The 12,209-nt window shown below is 42.9% G+C and overlaps 1 protein-coding gene across 2 annotated transcripts in view; it reads right to left on the bottom strand.

Annotated features, from left to right (window-relative positions):
- The window catches only part of CAAP1 (caspase activity and apoptosis inhibitor 1), a 52,542-nt gene extending 48,693 nt beyond the window's left edge, over positions 1 to 3,849 (bottom strand). Inside the window, exon 1 of one of the 2 annotated variants that reach the window (XM_023203884.1) lies at positions 2,995 to 3,849. Coding sequence is in view for 1 of the 2 variants with exons in the window: in XM_023203883.1 (XP_023059651.1) it covers positions 3,145 to 3,447 (303 nt within the window). In the remaining variant the exon portion in view is untranslated. The remainder of the gene's footprint in view (positions 1 to 2,994) is intronic. The other variant, XM_023203883.1, reaches the window with a different exon arrangement.
- Positions 3,850 to 12,209: the final 8,360 nt, after the last annotated feature.

The raw sequence follows: 12,209 nt of genomic DNA, 5'->3' as shown, positions 1-12,209 counted from the left end.
GCAGCCATAAAAAGGCATGAATCTCTGTGATACAAAGGAATGAACCCTATGTACTACAACATGGATGAATCTTGAAAACATCATGCTAAGTAAAAGATGCCAGACACAAAACACCACATATTATATAAGCTAAAAGTTACACATAAGGTAGCTTTCTGGAGTGATGAAAATATTTTAAAACTGACTAGGCAGGGCACGGTGGCTCACGCCTGTAATCGCAGCACTTTGGGAGGCCGAAGCGGGCAGATCACGAGGTCAGGAGATCTAGACCATCCCAGCTAACACGGTGAAATCCCATCTCCACTAAAAATACAAAAACATTAGCTGGACTGGCGGCGGGCGCCTGTAGTCCCAGCTACTCGGGAGGCTGAGGCAGGAGAACGGCGTGAACCCGGGAGGCGGTGCTTACAGTGAGCCGAGATAGCACCACTGCACTGCAGCCTGGGCAACAGAGCAAGATTCTGTCTCAAAAAATAAATAAATAAATAAAAATAAAAATAAAATAAATAAAAAATAAGGAACTCAATACACAACAGATATAATGGCACTCTGTAAAGTTTGAAATGTTATCTACAAGCCTAATATGCAATGACCTTTTCTTCACAAATACACTAATTTTTCATTAGAAGATGGGTTTAGTTCTGTACGCAAATGTTTTCAATATTCAACTGACCAATGTTGTTGGTCTCCCCATCACAACGGAGTGTTAGAACCAGGGAAACTGGCCAGGTGCGGTGGCTCACGCCTGTAATCCCAGCACTCTGGGAGGCTGAGATGGGTGGATCACCTGAGGTCAGGAGTTCGAGACCAGCCTGGCCAACATGGTGAAACCCCACCTCTGTTAAAAATACAAAAATTAGCTGGCCATGGTGGTGGGCACCTGTAATCCCAGCTACTCAGGAGGCTGAGCCAGGAGAATTACCTGAACCCGGGAGGTGCAAGTTGCAGTGGGCTGAGATGGTGCCCCTCACTGCACTCCAGCCTGGGCGACACAGTGAGACTCCATCTCAAAAAAAAAAAAAAAAAAAGGAAACTATTTAAAATAAGAATGGTGATATCCAACACTGAATCTAGAAGGGGTGGGAAAACTGAATAGATCTATATTAAATAATTTTTTTTTTTTTTTTTTTTTTGAGGCAGAGTCTTGCTCTGTCGCCCAGGCTGGAGTGCAGTGGCTCTCGGCTCACTGCAAGCTCCGCCTCCCGGGTTCACGCCATTCTCCTGTCTCAGCCTCCCGAGTAGCTGGGACTACAGGCGCCTGCCACCACGCCCGGCTAACTTTTTTGTATTTTTAGTAGAGATGGGGGTTTCACCATGTTAGCCAGGATGGTCTCGATCTCCTGACCTCGTGATCCACCCACCTCGGCCTCCCAAAGTGCTGGGATTACAGGCTTGAGCCACCGCGCCCGGCCTATATTAAATAATTTTTTTAAAGAGTGTTTTAAAAAATCACCCTAAAAAACTCCACTAGACCCAGATACTTCTGACAAATATTTGAGAAGAAAATATAAACCATTCTGGAACACACCAAAAACACACAAAGCTTCCTAATTCAATCCATTACAAAAATAAAAACTACAGACTGATCTAATTTAGAAACACATACATAAAAGTAAAAACACTGATTTCCAGCCAAGTACAACAAACCAAACAGAAATTGTCCCAAGACTCCAAAGGCTGTTCAACATCAACTAACTTATCAATAAATTACATTATCTGATTAAAGGAGGAAAAGTATGTGATCATCTCAACAGAATGCCAGAAAACCACCTGATAAAATCTCTACATAAAGAGAAACTGTTTGTACTCTACCAAAGAGAAAAATGAGCAGAGGATATGTACAGAAAATTACATGAGAAGGAATCAAATGGCAAATAAAAATATCAAAATGTTCAATCTCACTAATCAGGAAAATAAAAACTAAAACAAACACAATATTAATTTGACCCATGTACAGAAAATTACATGAGAAGGAATCAAATGGCAAATAAAAATATTAAAATGTTCAATTTCACTAATCAGGAAAATAAAAATTAAAACAAACACAACATTAATTTGACCCATTAGTCCGGCGATTTTTTAAAAAAATGGTTATCAAAAGCTAGTTAAGAATTTCAGAAATAGGTATTCTTACATATGTACTGTTTGCACTATAAATCTGTAAAGTCTCATTTGGAAAGCATTTGGTGGCATTCACCAAGTTTTTAATAGCACAAACTTTGACCCAGGAATTTCAGTGCTGACACTCTCTCCCAACATAACTCTTGTAGAAGATACATACATAAAGGTGTTCGTATTGTAGTCACAATACAAAAAAAACCTGCAAATCTAAATATCAAAAAAATAATAATAAAATACCAGGCAGTCACTAAAAATAACAAACCACGTATATAAAGAAGCCTATCACAACAATGCAGGTACTCAACAGCGGGAATAATACAATACTGCTTAAATGTAGCAACTTAAATACACACATCTGACGAGGAGTGATTAAAAGAGGCCGCGTATCAAAATATTAATGGAGGGGCAAGAAGGACTTAACGCTTTCCCTTTATTTCCTCATTGAATGAATTTCAACTACATATTCATTCGTTTTGAAACAAATTATGAACTTTTTTTTAAACGGCGTTCCCTTGGTAGATTGGTGGTGTACAAAGAACATGGCTTTTGTAGTCAGATATTTGGATTCAAACCTAGGAGCTATTAACAAATTCTGTGACCGTGGGTAAAGTTTCTTAACTTCCTTGGGCCTCAATTTTCTCATCAGTAATGTGGGGTTAACCACATCTACGAAAAGATGAAGACGAAGGGAGAACTGTTTGGCTTGCAAGGGAAATGAAGGCTAGCTTCCAACTCATATTCTTCTGGGAGACTGAAACCACAGGAGTGGAAGGAGCCAAGAGTATTAAAAAAAAAAAAAAAAAAAAAGATGATCAGGAAATCCAGAAACTTGACGTTCAAGATTCAAGACACGGATGGGAGTGTGGGGCTCACCAGGACTTAGGTAGGAACATGAACCTCAAGCACGGACGACCTTGGGTCGCGCTAGCAGTGAGCTCCAGCCGGCGCCCCATCCCTCTGGTAGCCCGACTTCTTCCGAAAAAGCAGCAGCTCCGGGAAGCGGCCAGAGGGGCGCGCACGCACCTGCTGCAAGGAGCCCGAGACGCTGGAAGAGTCGGTACTCCTCCGCTTCCGGCGCTCACTACGCTCCACGCTGCTCCCGCCCCAGCAGCTGCCGCCGCTCCCACCGCCGGTGACACTTCCACTAAAGCTGGCGTTCCCACAGCAGCTGACGCTCCCGCAGCCCCCGACGCTCCCGCAGCCGCTAGTGCTTCCACTGCCGCCGCTGGCCAAGGCGGGTACGATGTCCGGGGCCGCGAGCGCCGCAGCCGCCTCCTGACTGCTACGTTTGCGCCGTTTCTCCCGGGAGGACTTTTTCCCCGTCATGATCCCTCTGCTGCAACCATCGGAGGAAAGTCCGCTGTCTCTGGTGCGACCGAAACCCGACTCCCGCGGCAGTGGGCGGCAGGCACTGGCGTCGCAGGTTATGCGTCACTTCCGTCCGTGACAGAACGTGGTGAAGCGTTATGGGCCAGGGTGGCGGGGGAGTTGCTAGAACCAGTTGCGCTTCCTCCTCCGGTCGTTGAGGTCGGTTGGAGTGTGTAGCGGGTAGCCTGTCTAGTCACTTTATTTTGTTTTGTTTTGTTTTTATACCTCTACAAAGCATAGAAGGTGGAACTTACTTCCTTTTAACTTCGAAACTTTTTAGTGTTAGTGTTTGTCAATTTACAGTAAGGTTGAAGTATAGTTGCTGATTCTCCATTTCTGTTTACCTCCAATTCTTAAGATATTAACGCTGTAACAATAAAGAGAACCTAGGGAAAAGTTGTTGCATGTCTTTTTCGTCATTACCTGGGCAAATTATGTATTTCTTGCGTAGAATCTAACATGGACAAGAGCTTGAATTCATTTTTGAAAATTGAAAATGGGTCAAAGCTTTATGAGATTTTATGGGTGGTGTAATCTAAACAGAAGGCAGATTTTAAGGAAAGGGAGCTAGAACACTTAAAAAGTGAACCAAGGTATTTGCCGTTTCAGCAGGGGCCTTTAGCCACTGAGGGAAAAACGTAGAGCCTGGGGCAAAACTAGCTGGATGGTAGTAATTCTGTGCCTTTCCCTGGGGTAAGAAGCAATTAAAGAAGCTTCCCTTCCCTTTGTCTCCTATTTGTCTCAGTCATTCAGCAACTACTTAAGTGCCTAAAACAAACCAGCCTAGGGTTAATAACTAGGGATACTTCAGCCCTAGGAAAACTCTTCCCCCAGGCCCCACTCTTAAATTGGCCTTCTAAGGTAAATGCTGGGACTGAGCCCAGTGTGTTCCCAAGGGTTCCATTAAGTATCACACTCACTAAGAGTCATACCTGAAAGGATTGAGAGTGTTGTGTTCACAGATGGGAAAAATACATAAAATTAATAACATGTTACACTTATAAACCTGTTATGAATTGTGTCCCTGAAACCATCCTCATAATTTTAGTAAAACTAAATTGCTAGAATTTTTTTTTTTTTTTTTTGAGACTGAGTTTCACTCTTGTTGCCCAGGCTGGAGTACAATGCGTGATCCCGGCTCACAGCAACCTCCACCTCCCATGTTCAAGCGATTCTCCTGCCTCAGCCTCCTGAGTAGCTGGGACTACAAGCATGCGCCACGACGCGGGCTAATTTTGTATTTTTTGTAGAGACAGGGTTTCTTCATGTTGGTCAGGCGGGTCTCGAACTCCCGACCTCAGGTGATCCACCCTCCTCAGCCTCCCAAAGTGCTGGGATTACAGGTGTGAGCAACCGTGCCCTGCTAAATTGTGAGATTTTTAACAAAAGATAAGTTTTGAGTAGAAGCATAGCTAAACATTAACCAACTTTTCCTATAGCCCACTTCCTTATAGCTGCTTATTGCTTTATAGATAATATCTTTGACTTGGTTAAGAAATCTCAAGTTTCCCATTTTGAGATATTTCCCAGATTCTGTACTCCAGTGGTGTTATAGGAGTTAAGAAATTATTTTAGATAGAGAGGAAAAGCAGTCTTTGGGAAGTTTTTTTCCTTTTAAAGCAGCTCCAGAAATGTTCCTTGTCTAGCAAGAAAGCTGGGCTGACAAGCTTTGATATGCAAATGCAGGCCATTAGAAACTTGGTTTACTCAATATGGCGATTCCCCTCTTTTTCTTGTCCCCACATGTGCCTAGCAATATGACCATCCCCACTTATCCCCACATGTGTAGAACATCATGGCACCCTGCATTTGCATATTAAAAGACTGGGGTGGGAGGGCCACATTTTTGCAGGCTATGTGAATGACATACCTGGTCAAACCAATTCCCTGGGTCATATGCAAATTTGTCACCACTTCCTCCAGCCTCATAATTGGCTGTTGTCTGCTGCACCCGGGATTCCCTCTTTTGGCTTGGAGCCCTCTTCCCTCTGGCTGTGTATGAGGGAGCCTCTTATTTCTTGCATATTAAATTCCCCATTCCTTAAAACCACTCCACTTTTGTCTGTATCATTTTATTTAAACCAGCATGAGACAAAGGACTCCTCCAGTCATTGGAACCGTATCAGTGGGGTCACTGATGCTACTCCATCTGAAGACCCCTTCTAAGAAACGAACTCAGCACAAGAATACACTTTCTACCTCCTTATGATTACACCCCCCATGCCCTAACCAATCAGCAACCCCTAGCTCCTCAGCCCCCTACCCACCAAAATTTCCTTAAAAACCCCTGTCCAAAACTTACTGGGGAGGTGATTTGAGGTTCCCTCCCATCTTCTCCCTTGGCTGCCATACCATTATTAAACTATTTCTCTGCTGCAACTCCTGCTGTTTTCATGTATTGGTCTGGCACCATGTAGTGGTTAATAGAACCTGATGGTCCTATAACATCACCCACAAAATTCCTATGTTGAATCCCTAAACCCTAACCTCAATGTGACTGAATTTGGAGATAGGGCTATTAAGGAGGTAATTAATGTTAAATGAGGTCAGAAGGGTGGATCCCTAATCTAACTGGTATCCTTATTAAAAGAAGAGCCTGGGCCAGTGACGGTGGCTCATGCCTGTAATCCCAGCACTTTGAGAGGCTGAGGTGGGCAGATCACAAGGGAGATGGAGACCATCCTGGCCAACACGGTGAAACCCCATCTCTACTAAAAATACAAAACTAGCCTGGCGTTGTGGCGGATGCCTGTATCCCAGCTACCTGGGAGGCTGAAGCAGGAGAATGGCGTGAACCCGGGAGGCAGAACTTGCAGTGAACTGAGATCGCACCACTGCACTCCAGCCTGGGTGACAGAGTGAGACTCCATCTCAAAAAAGAAAAAAAAAAAAGAGCCTGGTATAGTGGTGCATGGCTGCAGTGCAAGCTACTCAGGAGGCAAACTGGGGAGGATTGCTTGAGGCCAGAAATTCCGGGCTATGGTGTGCTGTACTGATCAGGTGTCTGCACTTAGTTCAGCATCAATATGGTGACCTTCTGGGAGTGGAAGCCACCAGGTTGCCTAAGTGGGGTGAACTGGGCCAGGCCCAAAATGGAACAGGTAAAAACTCCCATGCTAGGCTAGGCATGGTGGCTCACACCTGTAATTCTAGCACTTTGGGAGGCCGAGGCAGGCAGATCCCCTGAGATCAAGAGTTCGAGACCAGCCTGGCCAACATGGTGAAACCCCATCTCTACTAAAAATACAAAAATTAGCCAGAAATGGCTTGAACTCTGGAGGTGGAGGTTGCAGTGAGCCGAGATGGTGCCACTGTACTCCAGCCTGAGCAACAGAGCAAGACTCCATCTCAAAAAAACAAAACAAAACCTCCCATGCTGATTAGTAATGAGGTCACAGCTGTGAATAGCCACTGTACTCCACCCTGAACAACATCGCAAGACCACGCCTCTAAAGAAAAGAACAGACTGCCCTGTCTTCTCACCACGCACAGAGGAAAGGCCATGTGAAGACACAGTGAGAAGGTAGCCATCTACAAGCCGGGAAGAGAAGCCTCACCAGAAACCAACCTTGATGACATGCTGATCTTGGACCTTTAGCCTCCAGAACTGAGAAAATAAATTTCTGTTTAAGCCACCCAGTTGGTGGCACTTTGTTATGGCAGCTTGAGCTAGCTAATACAGACCTAAAATGTTATGTGTAGCCTGGATAGAGCTAGTTCTTTATTAATTTCTGGCTGCAAATTGCTCTCTTACAAAATTAATTGAGAAACTTCTGGGTTTCCACTTTGTTCTACAGCTACCTGACAGACGGTGTTCATATTTCTTCAGGTGGACCAAGAAGGCAAGGCACTCCTCACCAGATTGCTGTACAGTATTTATGAACTTGGCAGATGAATCACAGTCTTTGTCCTCTCACACACTTGTTCTAGGACACAAAGGCGTTGTTCTACCACTGGTGATAGAGAAGGGGAGAAAATAGACAAAATGCATGCCTTCATAAGCATATTTTTAGTGAGGGAAAACAATAAGAAAATACACAATAGGAAGTGCTTCTGTCCTCACTCACTATGGCAGTCTGCATTCTTCTTACCGTTTTTCTTCAGCACCCTTAAACACTACCACACATATATTTATCTGTCTCCTTCCACTTGAATGTAAGCTCCTTGAAAGCAAGGACTTTGTTTTATTTGCTGCTGGTGGGTTTTTTTTTTTTTTTTTTTTTTTTTGAGACAGAATCTTGCCCTGTCGCTTAGGCTACAGTGCAATGGTGCGACCTCGGCTCACTGCAGCCTCAGGTTCAAGTGATTCTCCTGCCCCAGCCTCCCGAGTAGCTGGGATTACAGGCACCCACCACCACGCCCAGATAATTTTTGTAGTTTTAGTAGAGATGGGGTTTCACCATGTTGGCCAAGCTGTTCTAGAACTCCTGACCTTGTGATCTGCCTGCCTCAGCCTCCCAAAGTGCTAGGATTACAGGCGTGAGTCACTGCGCCTGGCCTTATTTGCTTCTTTATTCCGAATATCCCACTGTCTTTATTAAAAATTTGGCAAAGGCTGGACACAGTGGCCAGCACTTTGTAATACCAGCACTTTAGGAGGCTGAGTTGGGTGGATTCCTTGAACCCAGGAGTTCAAGAACAGCCTGAGCAACATGGCAAAACACCATCTCTACAAAAAAATACAAAAAAAAAAAAAAAAAAAGCCAGGCGTGGTGGCACATGCCTGTAGTCCCAGCTACTCAGGAGGCTGAGGTGGAAGGATTACCTGAGGCCTGGGGAGACTGAGGCTGTTGTGAGCTGTGAATGCGCCACTGCACTCCAGTATGGGGGACAGAATGAGTAAAATTAATGGCTAGAAACTAGTCTTTTAATAAATGAGGTCGGGAGGAGGTTTGCAGTACTCTTACATCACATGGCAGAGAGATATAGCTGTAGGGACTTAGCTGCTACTGAGAAGTTGACAGTCAAGTGGGCTTTGGAACCACAGGTACAAACTGCTTTCTACATGGGGTTCTGCTGAATGGAAGACAGGGGAAGGACTTTGATTTATGCTAGGAACATGCCATAGAGACATCACAAGCCTGACTTAGAGAGATGTCTCTTTAGGTTGAACCATATGAAACTGGCTTTTTACAGGTTGAAAATGGTTGAATGTTGATTCAAGCAGCAGAGAGAGAGAGAGAAAAAAGGAAAATGTAGTTGAATATTGACAGCTTCATATGGTTCAACTTAATATGCTTAAGAGGCTCAGCACTAAACATTGCTATGGACTTAAAGCTCTGCAAACAAATGCAGACTGCTTTTCTGCCTAGAACAAGTATATATGGGAGGGTGGACAGAGATTGGTTCTTACACACCAATTTCAGCAATGCATTGAGCATTGATCACAATGATTGCCAGTGATAGGCATGCATTAATGCCGGGGTCGATCAGTTTTCTCTGGGATTTTATAAAGAGATATTAGGTGAGAAATTTGCTCTTTCATACTAAGTCATCATTTAACTTCATTAGTCTACTGTAAGGAAACTGTCTCCTAGCTGCTCGTTGTCGTGTTCTCTGTCTTGTGACAATTCTAAGAAAATGAGGCCAACAAAAGCACTTGCAGAAATAAGTAAAAAAAATCCTGATACTATTATTTTCCATCAGTGAGCCAATGTAATTCTTTTTTTTCCCCCATTAAGCTGATCTGAGTTGTTTTTGTTTTTGTTTTTGTTTTTTGAGACAGCCTCGCTCTGTTACCCAGGCTGGAGTGCAATGGCGCGATCTCGACTCACTGCCACCTCTGCCTCCTGGGTTCAAGCGACTCTCCTGTCTCAGCCTCCTGAGTAGCTGGGACTACAGGCATGCACCACTATGCCTGGCTAATTTAGAGGGTTTCACCATATCAGTCAGGCTGGTCTTGAACTCCTGACCTCAAATGATCCCCCGCCTTGGCCTCCCAAATTGCTGGGATTACAGGCATGAGCCACAGCGCTCTGCCTGATCTGAGTTGATTTCTGTTGCTTGCAACCTGAAGTCCTACTTAATAGTACATGTAAGACCTTCCATGATCTGACAGCATTTTTCTCTTCAGCCTTTCCTAGAAATATACTCTTCAGGCCTATTCAACAACCCCACATATACTTACTGCATCTAAGATTCATTTTAAGTATAACTTATTTGAAACATTTCCACATCACTTCCATTCTCAATCCTCCTAAAATTAACCACTTCTTTTTTTTGTAACCCACTGTTCTCCCTAGTGTCCAGAACTCTTTACTGAAGGCGCTTGCTCAGTATCTTCTCCAGTATACTGTTAGTTCCCAGGAACTATGCATATAAATTTTTTTTTTTTGTAGTCTCAACACCTAATACATTGCCTGGAACAAGCTAGGAATGCAAATATTTGTCAAAATTCTAAACTGATAATTTCAGGACCCACACAGAGCTTCTTTTCCTGTCACAGTTGTAGCAAATTGCATTAATAACCCCAGTTCTTCACCTCTCCCTGTATCCACAGCTTGCAATGTAATTTGGCAGTGCTCTTCTGCTACAGCCAAAAGACATAATTCCCTACCCTTCTGCTCAGCCATCTAACTTACTTTGGCCAAATGGATGTTAGCAGATGTGCACCAAGTGGAGTCTCAAAAAAGCTTGTGCAATTAGGATGACTGACTTGTGCTTCCACCATCATCATGAAAATTATATACCCAAAGTGGCCCACTGGTCCCAGAAGATGAGAAACAAGTAGAGCACAGCTGCCTCAACTAAGCTACCCAGATAAGCCCAGCCTGGAGGTGACTCCTCAGAAACCTGTAGAAACATGAATAAGCCCAGCCAGGATCATACTACCCGAAGCTTGAAACTCCTGAGCTAAATAAAAACTATTATTTTTGTTGTTGTTTGTTGCACACTATTACTGTGGCTATAGTTAACCAATATGCACTCTGTCTAAAAGAGACCCTTTCCCTGTATTTCTCTGTTAGCAGTAAGAAGTCTTCAAAAGTGGTTTGATATTGTCACTATTCGATACACAGAAGTCTTACAAGAAATCTTGAGACCACTGCTAGGGTTGTAGTATGCATATATGTGATTTTTACAGTCCAGCAGAAACACTTTCTTGCTGGGTCCTGGGGCATTATAGGAAGTTTAAAAGAAGTGTAAGGATTTTGAGTTCTAAACAACTTTATAAATATCCTTCAGGATTACCCCCCACCCCATGGGCATTTTTTCCCCAGTAGAAATAAAACCTAATTACTTCCCCCCCTTTTGTTTGTTTTTGTAAAGGTAATTATTATTAAAGAACATGGTAGCCTTGTAGTGTCTTTAGAAGAAATGCTTGCTAAACATTTATGTGGCCGTCATTTTGCTAGGCTTTTACATGAATCTTCAATTATTCATCTGTCATATGAAGTCCCACTGTACAGATGACTAAACTGAGGCTAAGGTTAAGTAACTTGCCTTAATTCATTACTAAGTGGTGGCAATGCTATTGGAATGTATGACTTCTGAACGCCAAAGTCAGTGCTCCTTCACTATTTTATACTGCACATTTGATTGCTATTACTACTGAAAATTTTAAATAATATAGAAATACGTGAACATTTATTGAATGTATTAGTTCCTTTGAGGACACAGGAATGAAAAAAATGTCATTTAATGGTTTAAAATCACTTTCTTTTGATCCATGTCATGCTTATATGGCACTAGTAGCCACTGTAGTTGCTATTCTGAAAAAGTGACTACAAATTGATATTTTTCTTCATATTGATATCCAGTTTTGGCAACATGATTGATTAAATACTGCTATCTTCTCCACTGTTTAGTTACTACTGACTTATACAAATTTGACTTCTTTCAGTTTCTTCACCTGTGTAATACCTACCTCATAATGAGGATAAACTATGCATATACAACTAGAAAAGAATAAGTGATTAATGCAGGCTGTCTAGTTGTTTTTTGCATTGTTATTTGGTTTAAATCAAGTTGCAAACTGTTGTGGTGAATGTTGCTATATACCTTGAAATCTGATGATCACAGCCATTTGAACATTTTATTTTTCTGAGTTATCACATGTCCAGGAATTCCAAGATCAGTTTTTAAGCCCCAACATCTCATTTTAGGCCTAGGACCAATATCAGACTATCTACTTTACAAAAGGGCTTTAGGCAACTTTTTCCTGTTTACAGCTTCCATTACCCACCTTATTCTAAAGACTTTTACCCCTTAAGGAAGCTCAAATATGATATAATCAAGTCAAAATAACAAGTACATATCACCTGTAAAGTATTGCTACAAACAGTTTAATCTCAATGGAAACAAGCTTTCAATTTATAGGAAATAGGTGTTGCAGGCCGACTCCAAGATAGCCCCCAGTGATCCCTCCCCTACTGGTATTCACTGCCTTGCATAATCCATTCCCCTTGATTAACTTCCAACCAATACAATACCTTGATGTTGACATGTCACTTCTGTGATTAGATTATAAAGATTCCAACTTTGGTCCTGCCAGCAGACTCCCCTTATTGGCTTTGATGAAGCAACTTGCCACACTGGGGAGGCCCATATAGCAAAAATCAGAGAGGGCAGTCTCTGGCCAACAGCTACCTAGGAATTGAGGTCCTCAGTCCAACCCCAAAAGAACTAAACACCAACGATGTGAACTTGAAAATGAAACCTTCCTCAGCAGAGCCTTTTGATGAGACACCAGCCTTGGCTGATACTTTACAGCCTCAAGAGGA

This window comes from Piliocolobus tephrosceles, chromosome 14 (assembly GCF_002776525.5).
Source record: "Piliocolobus tephrosceles isolate RC106 chromosome 14, ASM277652v3, whole genome shotgun sequence".
Classification (NCBI taxonomy): Eukaryota; Metazoa; Chordata; class Mammalia; order Primates; family Cercopithecidae; genus Piliocolobus; species Piliocolobus tephrosceles.
This window is presented reverse-complemented; position numbering and strand designations above follow the sequence as displayed.